Source organism: Orcinus orca, chromosome 10, assembly GCF_937001465.1.
Source record: "Orcinus orca chromosome 10, mOrcOrc1.1, whole genome shotgun sequence".
Taxonomy (NCBI): Eukaryota; Metazoa; Chordata; class Mammalia; order Artiodactyla; family Delphinidae; genus Orcinus; species Orcinus orca.
This window is the reverse complement of record NC_064568.1, coordinates 41,390,387-41,411,683: the sequence shown is the minus strand read 5'-3', so window position 1 is coordinate 41,411,683 and position 21,297 is coordinate 41,390,387. Positions and strand designations below refer to the sequence as shown.

The following is a 21,297-nucleotide window of genomic DNA, read 5'->3' as shown; positions in this document are numbered from 1 at the left end:
TCTCAGATGAGACCCCAGGCTCGTTGGTGTTAAAAACCCCACAGGTGATTCTGATGAGAGGCCAAGGCTGCAACCCACTGGTCCAGGGTGACCAGTGGGGTCTGCCCATTAGTGCCAGCACCAAGGACCTGCCATCCACCAGAGGAAACTACCTGGCATTAGGAGTTCAGAGACCTAGACCCAAGCTCCTGCTTTCTGCCTCAGCATCAGTGGGGCCCAGAGAAAGGCATTTGGCCTCTCTGAGCCTCACTTTCCTCACCTGTGAAAGCTCAGTGCTACCTGCCCAATGTGCGCCAAGGACTGTGGTAGGGAAGGGGAGAGGAGGATGACAGGGGGAGGTCCCTGCTTGTGCCAGGGTGTGACACAGACAGGCACTGCTGCTGTGGCTGTCATTATTATTGTTTAGTTTATCACATTTATTTGAGGTCTTCTGAACTTGTTTCAGAGATGTTATACACTTTAATACATGCTGAAAAGTGCTGAAGAATTGTTCACTGCAAAAACAATAATTTAAAAAGAAAAATATACATAATCCTATCCTTTATCAAATCATGTTCTCATATACTTTTTTTAAAATAGATCTTTATTGGAGTATAATTGCTTCACAATACTGTTAGTTTCTGTTGCACAACAAAGCGAATCTTCCACGTGCATATACATGTCCTCATATCCCCTTTCTCTTGAGCCTCCCTCCCATCCTCCCTATCCCACCCCTCTAGGGACACTGCAAAGCACGGAGCCGATCTCCCTGTGCTAGGCTGCTGCTTCCCGCCAGACAACTATTTTACATTCGATAGTGTATATATGTCGATGCTACTCTCACTTCGCCCCAGCTTCACCTCCCACCCCATGTCCTCAAGTCCATTTTCTATGTCTACCTCTTTATTCCTGCCCTGCAACTAGGTTCATCAGTACTTTTTTTTTTTTAAGATTCCATATATATGCATTAGCATACGGTATTTGTTTTTCTCTTTCTGACTTACTTCACTCTGTATGACAGATTCTAGGTCCATCCACCTCACTACAAATAACTCAATTTTGTTTCTTTTTATGGCTGAGAAATATCCATTGTATATATGTGCCACATCTTCTTTATCTATTCATCTGTCGATGGACATTTAGGTTGGTTCCAAGTCCTGGCTATTGTAAATAGTGCTGCAATGAACACTGTGGTATATGTCTCTTCTGGAATTATGGTTTTCTCAGGGTATATGCCCAGTAGTGGAATTGCTGGGTCATATGGTAGTTCTATTTTCAGTTTTTTAAGGAACCTCCATACTGTTTTCCGTAGCGGTTATATCAATTTACATTCCCACCAACAGTGCAGGAGGGTTCCCTTTTCACCACACCCTTTCCAGCATTTATTGTTTCTAGATTTTTTGATAATGGCCATTCTAACCGGCATGAGGGGATATCTCATTGTAGTTTTGATTTGCATTTCTCTAATAATTAGTGATGTTGAGCATCTTTTCATGCGCCTGTTGGCCATCTGTATGTCTTCCTTGGTGAAATGTCTATTTAGGTCTTCTGCCCATTTTTGGATTGGGTTGTTTGTTTTTTTGATACTGAGCTCCATGAGCTGTTTGTATATTTTGGAGATTAATCCTTTGTCCATTGTTTCATTTGCAAATATTGTCTCCCATTCTGAGGGTTGTCTTTTCGTCTTGTTTATGGTTTCCTTTGCTGTGCAAAAGCTTTGAAGTTTCATTAGGTCCCATTTGTTTATTTTTGTTTTTATTTCCATTACTCTAGGAGGTGGGTCAAAAAAGATCTTGCTGTAGTTTATGTCAACAAGTGTTTTTCCTATGTTTTCCTCTAAGAGTTTTATAGTGTCTGGTCTTACATTTAAGTCTTTAATCCATTTGGAGTTTATTCTTGTGTATGGTGTTAGGGAGTGTTCTAATTTCATTCTTTTACATGTAGCTGCCCAGTTTTCTCAGCACCACTTATTGAAGAGGCTGTATTTTCTCCATTGTATGTTCTTGCCTCCTTTGTCATAAATTAGGTGCCCATATGTGTGTGGGTTTATCTCTGGGCTTTCTATCCTGTACCACTGATCTATATTTCTGTTTCTGTGCCAGTACCATACTGTCTTGATTACTGTAGCTTTGTGGTATAGTTTGAAGTCAGGGAGCCTGATTCCTCCAGCTCCATTTTTCTTTCTCAAGATTGCTTTGGCTATTCAGGGGTCTTTTGTGTTTCCATACGAATTGTAAAATTTTTTGTTCTAATTCTGTGAAGAATGCCACTGGTAGTTTGATAGGGATGGCATTGAATCTGTAGATTGCTTTGGGTAGTATAGTCATTTTCACAGTATTGATTCTTCCAATCCAAGAACATGGTATATTCCATCTGTTTGTCATATTTGACTTCTTTCACCACTGTTTTATAGTTTTCTGAGTACAAGTCTTTTGCCTCCTTAGGCAGGATTTTTCCTAGGTATTTTATTCTTTTTGTTGCAATGGTAAAATGGGAGTGTTTCCTTAATTTCTCTTTCCGATTTTTCATTGTTGGTGTATAGGAATGCCAGAGATTTCTGTGCATTAATTTTGCATCCTGCAACCCTATGAAATTCATTGATTAGTTCTAGTAGTTTTCTGGTGGCACCTTTAGGATTTTCTATGTTTAGTATCATGTCATTGGCAAACAGTGACAGTTTTACTACTTCTTTTCCAATTTGGATTCCTTTTATTTCTTTTTCTTCTCTGATTGCTGTGGCTAGGACTTCCAAAACTATGTTGAATAACAGTGGTGAGAATGGACATCCTTGTCTTGTTCCTGATCTTAGAGGAAATGCTTTCAGTTTTTCACCATTGAGTATGATGCTTGCTGTGGGTTTGTCATATATGGCCCTTATTATGTTGAGGTAGGTTCCCTTTATGCCCATTTTCTGGAGGGCTTTTATCGTAAATGAGTGTTGAATTTTGTCAAAAGCTTTTTCTGCATCTATTGAGATGATCATATAGTTTTTATTCCTTGATTTGTTAGTGTGGTGTATCACAGTGACTGGTTTGCGTATACTGAAGAATCCTTGCATCCCTGGGATAAATCCCACTTGATTGTGGTGTATGATCATTTTAATGTGCTGTTGGATTCTGTTTCCTAGTATTTTGTTCAAGATTTTTGCATCTATGTTCATCAGTGATATTGGTCTATAATTTTCTATTTTTGTGGTATCTTTTTCTGGTTTTGGTATCAGGGTGATGGTGGCTTCATAGAATGAATTTGGGAGTGTTTCTCCCTCTGCAATTTTTTAGAAGAGTTTGAGAAGGATCAGTGTTAGCTCTTTTCTAAATGTTTGATAGCATTTGCCTGTGAAGCCATCTGGTCCTGGACCTTTGTTTGTTGGAAGATTTTTAATTACGGTTTCAATTTCATTTCTTGTGATAGGTCTGTTTATATTTTCTAATTCTTCCTGGTTCAGTCTTGGAAAATTGTACCTTTCCAAGAATTTGTCCATTTCTTCATGGTTGTCCATTTTATTGGCATATAGTTGTTTCTGGTAGTCTCTTATAATCTTTGGTATTTCTGCAGTGCCCGTTGTGATTTCTCCTTTTTCATTTTTAATTTTATTGCTTTGCGTCCTCTCCCTTTTTTTCTTGATGAGTCTGGCTAAGGGTTTATCAATTTTGTTTATCTTCTCAAAGAACCAGCTTTTACTTTTAGTGATCTTTGCTATTGTTTTCTTTGTTTCTATTTCACTTATTTCTGATCTTTATGATTTCCTTCCTTCTACTGACTTTGGGTTTTCTTTGTTCTTCTTTCTCTGGCTGTTTTAAGTGTAGGGTTAGATTGTTTATTTGAGATTTTCCTTGTTTCTTGAGGTGACATTGTATTGCTATAAACTTCCCTCTTAGAATGGCTTTTGCTGCATCCCATAGGTTTTGGGTCATTGTGTTTTCATTGTCATTTGTTTCTATGTATTTTTTAATTTCTTCTTTCATTTCTTCAGCGATCTCTTGGATATTTAGCACCGCACCGTTCAGCCTCCATGTATTTGTGTTTTTTACAGTTTTTTTCCCTGTAATTCACTTCCAATCTCATAGCATTGTGGTCAGAAAAGATGCCTGATACGATTTCAATTTTCTTAAATTTTCTGAGGCTCCATTTCTGACCCAAGATGTGATCTATCCTGGAGAATGTTCCATGTGCACTTGAGAAGAAAGTGTATTCTGCCACTTTTGGGTGGAATGTTCTATAAATATCAATTAGATCTATCTGGTCTATTATGTCATTTAAAGCTTACGTTTCCTTATTTATTTTCTGTCTGGTCCATTGGTGTAAGTGGGGTGTTAAAGCCCCCTACTATTATTGTGCTACTGTCAATTTCTCCTTTCATGGTTTTTAGCATTTGCCTTATGTATTGAGGTGCTCCTATGTCGGGTGCATAAACATTTATAATTGTCATATCTTCTTGGATTGATCCCTTGATCATTATGTTGTGTCCTTCCTTGTCTCTTGTAACATTCTTTATTTTAAAGTCTATTTTATCTGATATGAGTATTGCTACTCCAGCTTTCTTTTGATTTCCATCTACATGGAATATCTTTTTCCATCCCTTCACTTTCAGTCTGTAAGTTTCCCTAGGTCTGAAGTGGGTCTCTTATAAACAGCATATATATGGGTCTTGTTTTTGAATCCATTCAGCCAGTCTGTGTCTTTTGGTTGGGGCATTTAATCCATCTACATTCAAGGTCATTATCGATATGTATGTGCCTATTACCATTTTCTTAATTTTTTTTTTTTTTTTTTTTTTTTTGCGGTACGCGGCCCTCTCACTGTTGTGGCCTCTCCCGTTGCGGAGTACAGGTTCCAGATGCGCAGGCTCAGCAGCCATGGCTCACAGGCCTAGCCGCTCCACAGCATGTGGGATCTTCCCAGACTGGGGCACGAACCCGTGTCCCCTGCATCGGCAGGCGGACTCAACCACTGCGCCACCAGGGAAGCCCTTGGTTTTGTTTTTGTGGGCCTTTTTCTTCTCTTGTGTTTCCCCGCTTAGAGGAGTTTCTTTAGCATTTGTTGTAAAGCTGGTTTGGTGGTGCTGAATTCTCTTAGCTTTTGCTTGTCTGAAAAGCTTTTGACTTTGGCATTGAATCTGAATGTGATCCTTGCTGGGTAGAGTACTGTTGGTTGTAGGTTTTTCTCTTTCATCACTTTAAGTATATCCAGCCACTCCCTTCTGGCTTGCAGAGGTTCTGCTGAAAAATCAGCTGATAACCTTATGGGGATTCCTTTGTATGTTATTTTTTGTTTTTCCCTTGCTGCTTTTAATATTTTTTATTTGAATTTCATTTTTGTTAGTTTGATTAATATGTGTCTTGGTGTATTTTTCCTAGGGTTTATCCTGTATCGGACTCTGTGCTTCCTGGACTTGGGTGACTATTTCCTTTCCTATGTTAGGGAAGTTTTCAACTATAATCTCTTCAAATATTTTCTCAGACCCTTTTTCTCTTTTTCTTCTTGGACCCCTATTATTTGAATGTTGGTGCGTTTAGTGTTGTCCCAGAGGTCTCTGAGATTGTCTTCAATTCTTTTCATTCTTTTTTTTTTTTTTCCTCCGGTACGCGGGCCTCTCACTGTTGTGGCCTCTCCGGTTGCGGAGCACAGGCTCCGGACGCGCAGGCTCAGCAGCCATGGCTCACAGGCCCAGCCGCTCTGCGGCATGCGGGATCTTCCCAGACCGGGGCACGAACCCGCGTCCCCTGCATCGGCAAGCAGACTCTCAACCACTGTGCCACCAGGGAAGCCCCATTCTTTTTTCTTTATTCTGCTCCTCGGCAATTATTTCCACCATTTTGTCTTTCAGCTAACTTATTCGTTCTTGTGCCTCAGTTATTCTGTTATTGATTCCTTCTAGTGTATTTCAGTTATTGTGTTGTTCATCTCTGTTTGTTTGTTCCTTAGTTCTTCTAGATCTTTGTTAAACACTTTTATTTTCTCAATCCATGCCTCCATTCTATTTCTGAGATTCTGGATCATCTTTACTCTCGTTACTCTGAATTCTTTTTCAGGTAGATTGCCTATTTCCTCTTCACTTATTTGGTTTTCTAGGTTTTTGCCTTGCTCCTTCATTTGTGACGTATTTTTTTGCCATCTCACTTTTTTTTTAATGAGTGGGATTGTGCTCCTGTCTTACTGGTTGTTTGGCCTGAGGCTTCTAACACTAGGGTTTGTAGGCTATTGGGTAGAGCTGGGTCTTGGTGCTGAGATGAGGAGCTCCGTGAGACCTCACTCCAAAGAATATTCCCTGGGGTCTGAGGTCCTGTTAGTCCAGTGGTTCAGACTTGGAGCTCCCACTGCAGGAGCTTTGGCCCAACCCTGGGCTTGTGAACCAAGATCCCGCAAGCTGCCTGGGGCAGCAGGAAAAGAAAGAAACATACAACAATAGCAAAGTAAAAAATAAAATTAGACTAGGAAACTAACAGATATGTTAGGAAAAATATAAAAATAAAAATATAGATGAATCAACAACCGTAAGGTACATTAGTACCACAATAGTAAAAAAGAGGAGGAGGGAAAAGAAAAAAAATAAACAAAAATTTAAAACAGGGGGGGAAAAGGCCTTGCCTGTGGAGGGTGGGGCCTAAGCAACGGTGAGGTTTGGGTGGTGGGTGGGGCCAATGCTCAGGACCCACAGGGCTGGAAAACACCCTGGGGGCTGTTGGGGTGCAGCTTAGGCTCAAGGAACAGAAGGGGCCCAGGCATGCTCCCCACCCCTGGTCTCAGAGGGCAGGGGACTTCACCTGGGAGCCCAGCGGGCTTCTTGGACACCCAGCGGTCTTCCTGGACTCAAGTTGGCAGGGCAAATGCCCTCTGCTCCTCCTGGGTGGTCCCTCCCGCCTGCCTCTCCTGATCTCCCCGGCCTCAGGGGCACTGATCCTGTCTGGCCTCCACTTCTCCTCCCCGCTCAGTCCCCCTACTGGTTCACTCTGGGGTTTCCTCCCATCTCCTTGGGCATCAGAGTCCCCCACCAGCGGCTGGCACGCACCCTAGCTGTGGGGAGACACTAATTCTGCGTCTTCCCACACCGCCCTCTTGACTCTGCCTCCTCATGTTCTCATATACTTTCTAATTCTTTTATATATATTTTTGTAATTTCATTGTTGCCATTAGGATAGATAAGATTTGCATTCTTTTTCATTGATTATTATATTGTTATTTTCCTTGTTGCTATATAGACTTCCTTATTGCAATTTTATTTATTTATTGGGCAGGCAAAGAGTGAGTTTATTAGCATAGGAAACTTGTGAGAGATACAAGTGGGCAGGCAAGGCAGCGCAGCGGCCCCAAGAACAGAGTAGGCTACATTTTTATAATCAAAGAACAAGTGGGGAGGGGAGACCACCTCTTCTTCACTCTTGGGCAGCTATCAAGGCTTACATAATTAGTTCCTCCTTTAACCCTATACAGTCTAACCTGGACAGTCATGGCGCTACTTAAATCATACGTATATTAGCAAAAGGGTGGTAACATATACTAAAATATGGTAATTCATCTCAGGTTTTGGTATACCTTATTGCAATTTTAAATGATGCCTTGTTATGTCATTTAAAATAATTTGCTGTAATTTTTTAAAATAAATTCATTTATTTATTTATTATTTTTTCTTTTTGGTTGTACTGTGTCTTTGTTGCTGCACGCAGCTTTCTCTAGTTGCGGCAAGTGGCGGCTACTCTTCGTTACGGTGCACGGGCTTCTCATTGCAGTGGCTTCTCTTGTTGTGGAGCATGGGCTCTACGCATGCAGGCTTCAGTAGTTGTGGCTCGTGAGCTCTAGAGCGCAGGCTCAGTAGTTGTGGCGCACGGGCTTAGCTGCTCCGCGGCATGTGGGATCTTCCAGGACAAGGGCTCAAACCCGTGTCCCCTGAATTGGCAGACAGATTCTTAATCACTGTGCCACCAGGGAAGCCCTAATTTGCTGTAATTTAACAGCCTCCCATCATTGGACATTGATGGCTTCCATCTTGTGTATTGTAAGTAGCATCACCATTTTTTTTAAATTGAAGTCTAGTTGATTTACAATACTGTGTTAATTTCAGGTGTACAGCAAAGTGATTTGGTTACACATATACATGTACATATCTATATTCTTTTATTCTTTTCCATTATAGCTTATTATAAGATATTGAATATAGTTCCCTGTGCTATACAGTAAATCTCTGTTTATTTTACATATGGTAGTGTGCATCTGTTAATCCCATACTCCCAATTTATTCCTCTCCCCGCTTCCCCCTTTGGTAACCATAAGTTTGTTTTCTATGTCTGTGAGTCTGTTTCTGTTTCATAAATACGTTCATTCATACTGTTTTTTAGATTCCATATATAAGTGACATCGTATGATATTTGTCTTTCTCCGTCTGACTTTAAGTTGTATCATTATTATTAGTGAGGGGACTTTGGGTCATTTCTGAATGGTGTGGGGTAAAGCCCAGCACTGTCATGTATTTACCTGGTCACTTTGGTGTTCATGAAGCACTGCTGTAAGGTGTCGGCCAACCTCTGGTGCACCAAGGAGTAGCGAATAAATGCTCTTCCCTTTCCCAGAGATGTTCGGAGCTGGAAAATGTAGATAAAATAGAAATGAAGAGCTGTTAGCCTAACTCCAAATACAGGCCTCATGGATGGCTGACAAAAGCAGAAACAAAACAGGGCAGAAAATGTCACCCAATCCTACCCTACACATAACCTGCACTTACGTCCCTCAAAGAACACAAAACATTTGAGAATGTCACCCCACAGAGGGAGGCCTAAAGTGGGTGGACGTCTTGCAGGCCTCCATCTAAGAATAATCTGTAGACTCCAGCAAACGTGTCAAGGAAGATACAGTCACGAAAGGCTCAAATATCTACTGTGGATTCTACCAGAATGTCATTCTTCCTCCTCTGCTCCATCAGAATCCCTGGGTTTAGAGTCAGAGATGAAACAGTCTGACTTAATTTGGAATATTTACAAAACAGGTTGGAGGTAAATGAAGGGCTTCTCATACCAGAAGTACACTTGAAGAGGAAGAGATGGTCTCAGTTTACCTAATGCCTGGGCTTATTTTTGAAGTTTTGGGAGAAGAGATGCAGGGGAAGAGGCCTAAGGGGCTTGGCTGGAGCCCATGTGGAAGGGGCAAGAGAGAGGAGGGCAAAAGGCAGAGGAGTGTTAGGGGGACTTGTGATGGATGTATAACTGCCTCCTCTGTGTCCTCGTGGAACCATCACTAAAATCCACATATCTGTCAATGCTTTCCTAGTTGGATTTATTTTCAGCTATACCAACTCACTGCATTTAGTCAGAAGGTGCCCAGGGGGTGAGGGCAGGGGTGTTTCTAGGTGGCCCAGTTACACTGAAGTAATGAAAAATGGGTGTGGTTCTGTTTCAGGAAGTCTGAGGTGGACGGAGGGTCCAGGTGCAGGCCTATCTTCAAAAACTCTCCCCACAGTGCCAAAACATGGCTTCTAAAGAGGTTTCTGGAAGCTTGTTGTGATGGTGGTGGGGTATGCTGGTCACAGACTCTGGCCCTAGTTGCCAGGATGGACCATGGGCCATTTAGATCTGATCAAATTAGGATTCATGCTCCCAATGTTTCAGCCCCAGAAGCTCAAGATAAGTAGGCAGGAAGTCAAAACCTCTCAACCTACCACATGCACCTGTTCTGTCAGGTGCTGGCTCTGAGCAGGGTAAGCCAAGACCCATTCCCTCCTCACCTCTTCAAAGGTCAGAAATGTTTAACTTGGTGGTTGGGGGAAGGGACGGTAGTGGTTTGACCAAAAGATGGTCCTAATCCTCCATCCTATTAAGAAGCCATCCATGGTGCTGGAATGAGACAGGAAACATGAGGTATGACCTCAAGCACCGGCACATTCATGATGCTATAAACATCCCGGTACCCAGCACCTTTTAGCTCAGAGCTATATGCCTTCTCATTGCTGACTCGAGGAAATGATACCACAATATGAAGTAGTTTTAAAAAATAAGAAGGTGTGAAACCTCAGAAGACATTTATGTAAGAGGCTGTAAGACATTTTTTCCATGTGAGTTTTGTGGGTTTGGGGTATAGCCAGGAGGTCGGGAAATGAAGGTGGGCAGCAGCCTGACGTGGCTTTATAAAAACCACCATGGCACGTCCGTGGGGAGTGTATCAAGACAGATGCCCAGGGGAGAATCTTGATGACATCCCTATGTCCAAATGCTTTTCCACTGATAAGTGAGGTGAGAACAAAGTGTTCAGTGGTGATAACCAGGAGACCCAGGCAGCCGAGAACAGCTGAGCAAGGCATCCTGAAGTGAAGTGTATTGGCAATACAAATGCACACCCACACATAGGCCCTGCAGCATCTAAAAAGAACCCCACATAACAGCCCATGTCTGTAAGCTCCCAAGGGAAGGGCTTGTTTTTTTGTTTTTATTTATTTTTGGCTGTGATGGGTCTTCGTTTCTGTGCGCGGGTTTTCTCTAGTTGAGGAGAGCGGGGGCTACTCTTCTTTGTGGTGCGTGGGCTTCTCATTGTGGTGGCTTCTCTTGTTGCGGAGCATGGGCTCTAGGCATGAGGGCTTCAGTAGTTGTGGCGCACAGGCTCAGCTGCTCCACGGCATGCGGGATCTTCTTGGACCAGGGCTCGAACCCATGTCTGCTTCAGTGGCAGGCGAATCCTTAACCACTGCACCACCAGGGATGTCCTGGGGCTTCTCCTTAGTAATAAAATGGCCATTGTAACAGCATTTAGAACATTTAATTTTTTGAAGGCAAAGAGTTGAGGCTACATTTTAAATCAGGCCTATTAACTGAACTGATTATATATGTAAAAGGAGCTATTTTAAAAGGTCTTTTTAGGGACTTCCCTGGTGGCGCAGTGGTTAAGAATCCGCCTGTCAATGCAGGGGAGACGGGTTCGAGCCCTGGTCCAGGAAGACCCCACATGCCATGGAGCAAGTAAGCCCGTGCACCACAACTACTGAGCCTGTGCTCTAGAGCCTGCGAGCCACAACTACTGAGCCCACGTGCCACAACTACTGAAGCCCGCACGCCTAGAGCCCATGCTCTGCAACAAGAGAAGCCAACACAATGAGAAGCTCATGCACTGCAACGAAGAGTAGTCCCCACTCGCCGCAAATAGAGAAAGCCCGCGCACAGCAAAGACCACCCAACAGAGCCAAAAATAAAATAAATAAATAAATAAATTTATTATTTTTTTAAAAAAAGGTCTTTTTAAACATCCTTTGGGGAAGGGAACAGTAATAGTTCCCTTATACTGCAAATGAATATACTGCATAGCCTTGTTGGGTTTTTTTTGTTTTTGAACTTTTTGAGATCATGGGTCCACTTTCATCATCCACTTTCTTAATTTTTGTTAGCATCTAATCAGAACTCATTGCACTATACTGAGAAGCGATACAACACTTAATCATGCACCTGAATGTCCCACCAGGCAAGATCTCACGGGACGTATCTGTACTACCTGGACACTAAACCAACTCCTCTGAGCCAGGATCTTTCCTCATTTTCTCAGCTGTCAGAAGGTACAGCTGGTGGAAAATGCCCAGCCCTCAGTGTCCACGTGTCTAACACCATCATTCGCTATAAGGAGAAACCCACCTGGCTCCAGCTGGCATGGCCAGGGAGTTCTTCCCAGAGCACCTGACCCTGTGGCCTTCGCGGAAGGCTGGCCAAGGAGCATGTCTGCCAACTTCAAAGGGACCTTAGACTTACTCATGAGATACTGGAAAGAAAGATGAAATATACAAACCCTTTAGGCCTCCTGCCTCAAATCTAGGGGATTACTTGCTCCTTAATGTGCAAAGTTCTTCACTCCCAGATGGACTAGGCGTATGTGCGTGTGTGTGTATGTGTGTGTGTGTGTGTGTGAGAGAGAGAGAGAGAGACAGAGACAGAGAGAGAGACAGAGAGAGAGACAGAGACAGAGAGACAGAGTATGCGCGTTGTTGCTGATCTGGAGTTTTGTAAAACAGCAAAGCCATGGCATTCTGCTCTTGAGGGGCTCAGAACTTAATGTGGGAAGCTGCTTAGCTGTCTCTCAAGATCCCACATCACTCTCTTCATTTTAAATCCAAGTTTCCTGGGCAAATCATAGGGAAAGCAGCCTAGCAAACTCTAAGAATTTTATCTAAGAAACCGCTTCTTTTAAAAAAGGTAAAGGTGTCCTAGGCTGTACACCTCTCGGGGGCACCATGAGCAGACCACAATGTGAGCAGCCCACCCTGTTAGGTTACATTTGGGTTGGGGTCTAATACAGTCAGGACTGAGCCACCCTTCGGCTTGGTAAACGCTCACCTAGGTGGCTTCCCAGAGCTCTCAGTGGGCACTGCATATACCTGGACTGGATTTCTTTACTTCCTTCCTACACGTAAACCCTTACTTCCTCACTTGGCTGTCTGCAGCAAAGGTCTCTGTGAGAGAGGGTTAAGGCAGGCAAGGGAAAGAGGTGAGGTCCCTGGCTGCTCTGCTTACCTCTGAAATAGACTTGACGAATCGGATCCCGTCATTGGCTCCTTTCACCTTGGCCAGGCAGGCACAGAAGTAATCCCAGTAGTCCTTCTTGTTGCCCAGGAGGGTGGCCTTCTCTTTCTGATCAAACTGGGCAGGGAAAGGAGAGTGAGGACGTCCAAACCCACTGCTATTTATCCCACCATTTAAACGATGAATAATGACAGCTTCTTAGTTGCCTGGCACTGGGCAAGGCCCTTTATTGGCATTATTTTTATTTACTGGTGAATGAGGGGGTTTTCGCCCTCAATTTACAGGTGAGGAAACTGAGGCTAGGAGAGGTTAAGTAACTAGCTCAAGGTCATACAACTAGTGAGGTTCAGGAATAACAGGCGCCCAAAGGGACCTCTGTGCATAGAGTTGGGTGGAAGACACCAAAGGTGCTATTAAGACATGGTAAAGAAACTCAAATGAAACGTTTTAAGGGTAACATGAAGAGTGTTAACGATGTCTTGACATAGGGAAATGTGTTAGTGACATTTTATCCGTTACTCAATTCAAGTTTCAATACTGTTTTAATATACATAGAATAAATCCAAATAAATGTCAGCCATGAGCCATTTCAAATCTAAAACCAAAATGGGCTGAAAAAAAAAGCACCCTATTAATACTTTCATAATGTAAAACAAGAGAACCAGTTGAAAAGGCATGTGACCAAAAAAGAGGGGATATATGTATACATACAGCTGATTCACTTTGCTGTACAGCAGAAACTAACACAACATTGTAAGATAACTATACTCTAATAAAAATTAAAAAAAAAAAAAAAAGGCACATGAAAGGTGAGCGAGCCTTCAATACACTGAGACACCTCCTCCAGTGGGCTCTCATCCTATACACGTTGGTGGGAGGTGACATTGCAAACTTATGGCGTTCAAAATGATAGAGGATATCTTCCTATAACGTAATGTTCTATAGCATTTTTTTTATTATAAAAGATTTGCATACATTGTTAGGACAACTGGATAAAACAAAAAAAAAAAAAGAAAAGAAAAAATTATAATGCCTACACCATCACCCTAAGATAACTTCTGTTATCATATTGGTCCATTTCCTTCCTGCCTATTGTAGTTGCCTGTATTTTTCCACATCTGCAGAGTTCTCTAGATCTGTGCTTCTTGAACCAAGCAGACATAAGCATTACACTGTAAACATGTTAAAAGAAAACTTCCTGAGCTGACCTCAGAGATCCTGATTCAGCACATCAAGGTGGGAACCAAGAATGCACTTCTAACCGGTTCCCAGGTGATGCCGATGCTGCTGGTCTATGGACCACACTTTGAGGAGCGAGGCTCTAAAACAGGGGCCTCTGGATAATCTTCAGAGGGTCCGCATACTCCTAGAAAATGTGTGATTGCATGTGTATGCATGTGTTTGGGGAGAGATTCCATAGCTTTCACCGGACTGCCAAAGGGGTACGTGACTCCCCCAAAGTTAAGATCCCTGCTATACAGAGAGACCTTGTGACCTGCATTAAGATGACCTAAATCTCTGAAGAATGTTCTCGATTCCCAAAACCATCCTGAGGGGCAACATTCTGATTCCCCAGAGGATCACACTTGGAGGCTGGGGATGGCTCTGACCTTCAGTCTAACCAGGAGGGCTCAACGGCTGCACTGAGCTTTCAGAGCTGCGTCCTGAATGTTGATGAAGAAGCCAAGAGGGAGACAAGAGACAATAGAGCAGAAATCAACACATGACAGGAGTCACTTACTTGAAGGAGATACTCAAGTTTATATGAAAACTTATGCAAGCTGGTGCTGTCATCTGTGACGGGTTCCCCTGCTTCCTTAAACTCTCTGCTTAGTTCTGTCACAGCATCTTTAAGACAACAAACAGGAGCATGTCACCAGATGGAGACTGGCCTCAGAGAGAGCAGCGGGATGGCCCCGGGGAGCAGCAGGCCTGAGTGGCCCATGACGGCAAAGCACCGTGCACACGTGGAGCACTACATAAACATCCATGGGCGGGAACTCCAAGTCAGAAGGCGCTAGGATGTCCTGAGAGCCCACAGGTACTTCACAACAGCTCACTGACTGGGCACATTTCTTGGTCATCCCTGTAGGCCCACCATGTAGGCCTTATCATTTGCGAGTAGTATTTCGTCAAAAATGTCTGCTGTGTGGATAAATCATACAGCAGTCCCCTAATACTGACTTCCTGAGAGCCTTATCCTCTACTCCAGCCATGTTTCTTGTTCTTCACTGTAACCCCACTGCTCGGTACAGTTAAGTCCAGGTTTCCAGAGGACCCAGAATATGCAGAGGTCATGACGACAATGCCAAGAATGACACCACCACCTGCTTCTGTTAACTGAGTACTGGCTAGGCACCAGGCCCCTGCATGTTTTTCTCATTCAATAGAGCATTGTGAGGCAGGAATTGCTTTATTTCAACAAATCTAAGATGCAACTGATTTTAAGATGATCCCAAATCCAGAGCTGTTAAAATGTGAAAAAAACGTAAATGCATGGTAGAATTGATGAAAGCTGGCATTATCATCCCCACTTTACAGACGAGGAACTCACGGAGAGGTCAGAGCCAAAGATCACGGGTGGCAAACAGCAGAGCTGAAATGAGAACCCTGGTTTTCTCAGGGGCTCTCTGACCCCAGAGCTCACCTCTTAACTTCTAAGACGATTTACCTCCCAGTGTAGAAAAAGAGGAAAAACCCCTTTGACTCTCACTCACAGCCCTGCCGTGGGACAGAGGGACTGTCAGAAGTTGCGTTTGGTTTAGACACTGAGAAAGATGTCCCCAGCCAAGATGGCTGGGACATGCTGCACAAAGCTACCTCCTCTGACAATTCTTGAAAGAAAAGGAACCCCTAGCCACTGCTCTCAAACACCATGGTTAGAAAGCAGACCTGCCAGGACTGAAGCTGAGCCTGAGCTGCTAAAAGTTAATCAACACTGACTCCTCAAGCAAAGGTCAGCAAACGGCGAAGACATGTTCTTGGGACTGAGTCTCACAACAAGTGACTGTGGTCTGGTGTGTCCTACTAGAAGTGTCTGCTGTGGCGGCACTGACAGCCGGCAGCCAGGGACCAGGAAAGACACACAGCCTTCCTCCGCCACCCTCAGGCTGGGGTAAAGCTCATAACCTGACCTGGGAACTCCTGAAATTTTGAAAGAAGGAGGCTTGGACGTGGAATATGAAATTTCCAGCTCTAATCTCTGATAATTACCAACAGATGAAAAGAAAGGGTCTTGAGAAAGTGTGGTGCCTTTTAAAAATTCCCACCAAAGTGCTCTGAGGGCTGGGTATAGGACATTGAGATGGCCTTGGGATGTGGGGCATGACAGACGAGGATAGCACATGGGGTGGGAAAGGGCAACTGAACAAAGTCTGATGCCTGTCCTCCTCCCTGGATCAGGAGCTCTGCCATGGGCTCCTCTCTTCCCTCCAATAAGGACCTCTGGGTCCCAGAGTCATCCTTGAGAACCAGAGACTAAAACAGAGAGAAGATGGCCTACTTTGTGGAGAAACCTCTGAAGACCAGGGGCAAACTCAGATTTGCAGGGACTGTCATTTTACTTTCTGTGTGTATGTGTGTGCATGTGTGTGTGTGTATATAGATTTAAAAAGAAAAAAGCCATCTCCCACATTTTAGCTGGATGTAGACTGGTGCGGTTAAGAGCACAGACCCTGGCACCAGGTGTGTGTGCAAACCCAGGCTCTGCCTGACTGGATGTGTGACCGTAGGCAAGTCACTTAACCTCTCTGTGCCTGTTTCAACATCTGCAAAATGGGAATAATAATGGTCCCTGCCTCACAGGACCAAACGTGAGGACTCAATGAGCTATTATTATCTGTGAGACTCGTGCCTGGCACACATGAAATGCCATGAAGGCCCAAAATACTACATAAACAGGAGATACACCTGAGAAAGTGATTTTTATCTCATCGATACTTGCCTTCACAATGAAGACTGTTGTGGCCTCCACTAGCCTGGGTATGAGAGACTGCAGTCGGTTATCACTGTGTCTGAGCAGTTAGGAACCTGCACCTTGAGTCTGTCAGGAGAGTGTCACTGGGGTCCCCATGACACGGAGGAAGGAGTCAGCTTCAGACTGTGTTGTAGCAAATGTGCTGGTGCTCCAGAGAGGCTTACAAGACCTGCCCTGGTGATTCATGAGGGACGGAAAACTTGCCAAAATTCTCCCCTTGGGACGTCACCTGAAAGGGTGAACCTGGGCCCTGGACTCCACAGCCAGTACAGAACACAGCGGGTTCCTCCCGAGCCTGCTCTCTGCACACGCACCCCCGCCTGCCTTGCCTTTGTCCAGTGAGCCAAGGCCCACAAGTCTCTCTCATTGGGCAACGTTGAGCTCAGGGAAGTCTGGGGGGCAGCAGGCCCAGAACTGGAGTGAGTCCCACCCGGAACCAGGTGGAAGAGCAAAACAAGCAAGATGGGTGTCTCGTCTTCCTGCTTAGAAGGAGACAGAATATCTCTGCAAATGAGCCAATTCCGCCGTCTCCCAGAGACTCACAATTCAAAGACTTAACGGGTGGTTTGAAAACACAAACACACACACACAGAAATCAGACCCAGACCCAGAAAGAGGTATTTGATTTTGTTTACAAAGTGCCTTTACAGTGCCTGAGAGGAGGGCCAGGCAAGGTCTCCCAGCCTTAACAGGGCGGACATCTGAGCCCCAAATATTTCAATATGATGTGTCCCGAGGGCTCCGATTACTCTCGGTGTAAACACAGATCACAGGGCTAATTTCAGCTGGCAACAGCAAAAGCACAGTCACAGCTCTCTCAACACCAAGCTCCGTGTGCCCTGCAGCCAAGCCGTACCTTGCAAATCGCGGATGATTCTCTGCAGCTGGCTCTCCACGCTGGTGGACGCCATGGTAACCGTGACCGTCAGGGGCCGCCTTTCCTGGCTGTGGGCCTCCTGCCTGGGGCCGCTCAGCAGTGGTCAGACTCCGAGGTGGCACCTGCACAGGAGCGGTCACAGACACAGTTTAAAGACAGTAGTAGAGGCACACTGCTCTGGGCACAAAGTCGCCCCATCTGGGCATCTTCCCTCAATGGGAAGGGCTTGACCTTTCTGTGTGGGCCTTGCTCTGTGGGCATTCTCTGATACACTTATGTTCAGACACAGGGACCCGGTTGGGAGCTTCAAAAGAAACAAGATCAACTAAATAGCATGACCTATTCTTTCTGAGCTCCCCTCCTAGTCTGCCCTTAGGCAGGCCTGCCGCACTTTCCACCTTTAAAAACGCTTCCCAGTGGCTCCCCCCATCCCCCTACACCAAGGCCAGAACTAGTCCAACCCCGCTCACTGACCTGCTAAGCCTAAGGTGCCACCACACCAAATCTGCCGTCTCCTCCAGGCCGGGCCCTCCCCCCTCCCCAGGCAGCGGTGGAGGCCTGAGGCTGAGGACACATACCCTAAGGGCCTCCTGACCAAGGAGAGCCTGGCTTGCCTCTCAGGGAGGTCTGCAGCCTCCAGCCACCAGAGTCCCGCTCAGCTTGGGAGGGCAGACACCAGGGGCCATCAGGGGCCTGCGCAGCCCTCAGGACCAGTCAAGTGCAGTCTCTATTTTAAGCTCGGTTACAGTTCTCTCACGGCTGGTGAGTCCCGAGTTACCATCGCTACTTGGGCAGCTGCTGAAGTGATTTAAGGACACAGAGCTGGCTGGAGACCAACAAAGAGGAGGAGATACGAGCAGCATCGGAAGGAGGTCTGGACACGCACTTGGACACCACCATATTCTCCTTTCAGAACCTCTAACCCTTTCCTTAGATGTCCGCTGCAAAGGCGTAACATTTGCTGGCAAAAGCAGTTGGCAAGACTAGAGGTGGCCTTAGTAGCCACCCTTAGACGAGGGCCTGCTGCGCACTGGGCCTGTTAGGTGCTTTACACACTCACTCATTTTAATTCTCAGCAGCACCCTGGGAGATAGATAACGTACAAGGGAGAAACTGGCGTACAGAGAAGCTGTGTAACTTGTCTAAGGCCCCGGGCCAGTAGGGAGGGGAATCGTGATGTGAACTCTGGTCAGTCTGAATTCAACCCCTTTGGCTCTACAACGGAGCCACTGTCACTACAGCAAATGTCAACCAATTCCACTGGCTTCTAGGAACTGCCCTGAACTCCAGCGCCTCTCAAATGTGCCACCACCTTGAGTGTTTCAAACTTGAACTGGTCCTCACTCTCCCACCACGCTCTTCGCCTTACTGCTCTAGGAGACAAGGCAAGAAGATCCAGGGGGAGAAATGGTCGCCAACCTCAAGTTCCTCCAAATATTTACACAAGCATTCCAGGTCAGCCTGAGGCCTGGGGAGGGCCTGTCATGGCGCAGATATGCCAAGGCCTGTTTTTAACTCACAAGCCAGTGCAGCTGTGAGTCAGTGAAAACAAGGCCCAAAGAGGGCTTCTCCAGCCTAGGAGGAGCTAGACAGGTACATACCTGTACCACACTCCCAGTAATTCGTGACATGGAGCGCCAGAGAGTCAGGGCATCCACAAAGACTCCGCCCAAGTCCCTAGCAAGTGCTGGCACCTGCCATCACAGACACCAAACCGAGGGTGGGTGTGATTTACCAGAAGCCAGCCTGCCCATCCCTGGGCGGCTCTCTAGGTCAGCTGCTGAGCACAGAGCCTGAGCAGGGACCAGCCAGGGCCCTAGAGAGCAGGAGCCCAGGATGGGCCAGACTTCTGCAGGGGCTCTGCTGCCTGGGCAGACACTTGGCTCCTCCCCCAGCGAGGAGGAGAGGACCAAGGATCATCACTGTCAATGCACAGCTGCCCCGGCACCACACGGTCAAGTGCAGCCTGGGGATACTGGGGCAACAAGGCACCATCCAGCCCTGGAGGAGCTCGACTGTGCACCAAGAAGACAGACAGAAAAGCATCCAGATATGCGGATATGGCAGAAGAGGTCCATGCAGAGACATGAATAAAAAGTTATGGGTACTCAGCAAGGAGAGGGAATGAACCAGGGATACACACAACAAATGATGTTTGCCGAGCGAAAGAAGCCAGACTGAAAAGCTACCTACTTTATGATTCCATCTGCATCCTGTTCCTACAAAGGCAAAACACTGGGGGGAATCAGATCCATGGGTGCCAGGAGCTGAGGGGGAAGGGAGGGTTTGACTACAAGAGAGTATGCAGAAATTCTGGTGGGCAACTCTACTCTGTGTCGTGATTATGGTGTTGGTTACATGACTGTATATATTTGACGAATATATATTTGTCAAAACTCACATACTGTACATCTTATCTCAGCAAACAAAAGAGCAGCATTGGTATGAATTTAGCAAGATGCAATGGGACCTGAGGAAGGGAACTTTCATTCTGCTGGGGGAAGGGAGAGGATGGTGGACACTCTCAGTATTGGCAACTTAGTTGGGTGATGAACAGGAGGTCATCGAAGAGAGCTGAGGAGGAAAGGGCGCCAGGTGGAGGGCACAGCAGGTGTAGAGGCTGTTTCTCTACCTGCACTCCCCTTATTTGACTATGGTCACCAGAGAGCTTTGTACCTTCGGGAAGAAATAATCTTGTAAGAAGATAACCTATACCCCATGAGTCCACTGGGTCTCTGTGTATACTTACTTAAAACTAGGCTGAGACTCGCAAATGACAGAGAGGGCGGAGCCTGGAAAGGAAGCACTAACGACAACAGATTCTTAGTCATCCAGGCTCTGGCTGGGACAACGCATGAACTATAAGACCAGCTGGATGTCCTAGAAACCAGCCCTCTTTGGAGCCTGGCACAAGGGCAATAGTGTCTGTAAACCAAACTGGCATCTTGGAATGACGAGCCTGAACAGGTAGAAACATGCTCCTTGAAGACTTCTTGGCACTCTGGTGAAGCCGCAAGTGTCAGCCCGAGCCCAGGAGGCCTTCTCCGCCTGAGCCTCGGCGTGCCTCCCTCCCCTGAGGCCAAGTTCCCAGGCCACGGGGTGAGCTGTGCCCAACCACTGATTACACAAGTTGATTTTCCAAAGACCCTCTGCCTCACCACCAAGATGAGCCCTGAGAAACTGCTGCTGGGCCTATAGGGCACAGTGACTACAGAGTGACCCACCACAGCTGTGGGTCACCACCTCACAGGTTTTCAGGAGGCAAATGGTCACCACAGGAATGCTATTTTCATGGACTTGAAAGAATGACTCTTCGCATTCTGGCCTCCCTTTTCCTGGGCCTGAGGTTATTATTAAACTTCAAAAGACACGGAATGGGGCACAGTCTCTCTCCACTCCTTGGTCAACTTCCTTGTGTCTCTAGATAAGCTTGCCCTTTGGTTTAGGGATGAGATATTTTTTACTCACAACACTTCTGACACCAAATGTGTGGCTTTTTCCCCCACACCGATATCCAGTTGACACTATTGGGTGTCCTACAATTCAATTCAATTCTTTTTCTTTTTGGCCATGCCGCAGGGCTTGCGGGATCTTAGTTCCCCGACCAGGGATTGAACCCGTGCCCTCCGCAGTGAAAGCGCGGAGCCCTAACCATTGGACCACCAGGGAAGTCCCTCAATTCAATTATAACTCTAACTACCTGAAGCCAGTGCAGACCCCATAGGTTAAAGGCTCAGTCCACAAGACTGCCCCGGCTTCAGACACCAGTCACAGGTCCCAGTACCTGTCACTACCTGTACCTCTGACCAACCAGCTATAAACTGGGGTTCCCAAAATCCCCATCTCAGGTTCTATAATTTGCTAGAACGGCTCACAAAACTTGGGGAAACATTTTACTATAACTGGTTTATTTTAAAGGACACAATTCAGCAACAGTGAAATGCAAGAGATGCAAGATAAGGGGGGTGGGGTGGGAGCTTCCA

General features: G+C 45.6%; 1 protein-coding gene across 4 annotated transcripts in view; it reads right to left on the bottom strand.

Annotated features, from left to right (window-relative positions):
• The window catches only part of FYCO1 (FYVE and coiled-coil domain autophagy adaptor 1), an 85,835-nt gene that overhangs the window by 58,934 nt on the left and 5,604 nt on the right, over positions 1 to 21,297 (bottom strand). For 3 of the 4 annotated variants that reach the window (XM_033413202.2, XM_033413203.2, XM_049716288.1), the window contains 4 exons: positions 17,294 to 17,436; positions 14,203 to 14,309; positions 12,453 to 12,578; positions 8,449 to 8,555 (listed from right to left, as the gene is read on the bottom strand). In XM_033413202.2, coding sequence (XP_033269093.1) covers positions 8,449 to 8,555; positions 12,453 to 12,578; positions 14,203 to 14,309; positions 17,294 to 17,348 — 395 coding nt within the window. In that variant the 5' untranslated portion in view covers positions 17,349 to 17,436. The remainder of the gene's footprint in view (positions 1 to 8,448; positions 8,556 to 12,452; positions 12,579 to 14,202; positions 14,310 to 17,293; positions 17,437 to 21,297) is intronic. The other variant, XM_033413205.2, reaches the window with a different exon arrangement.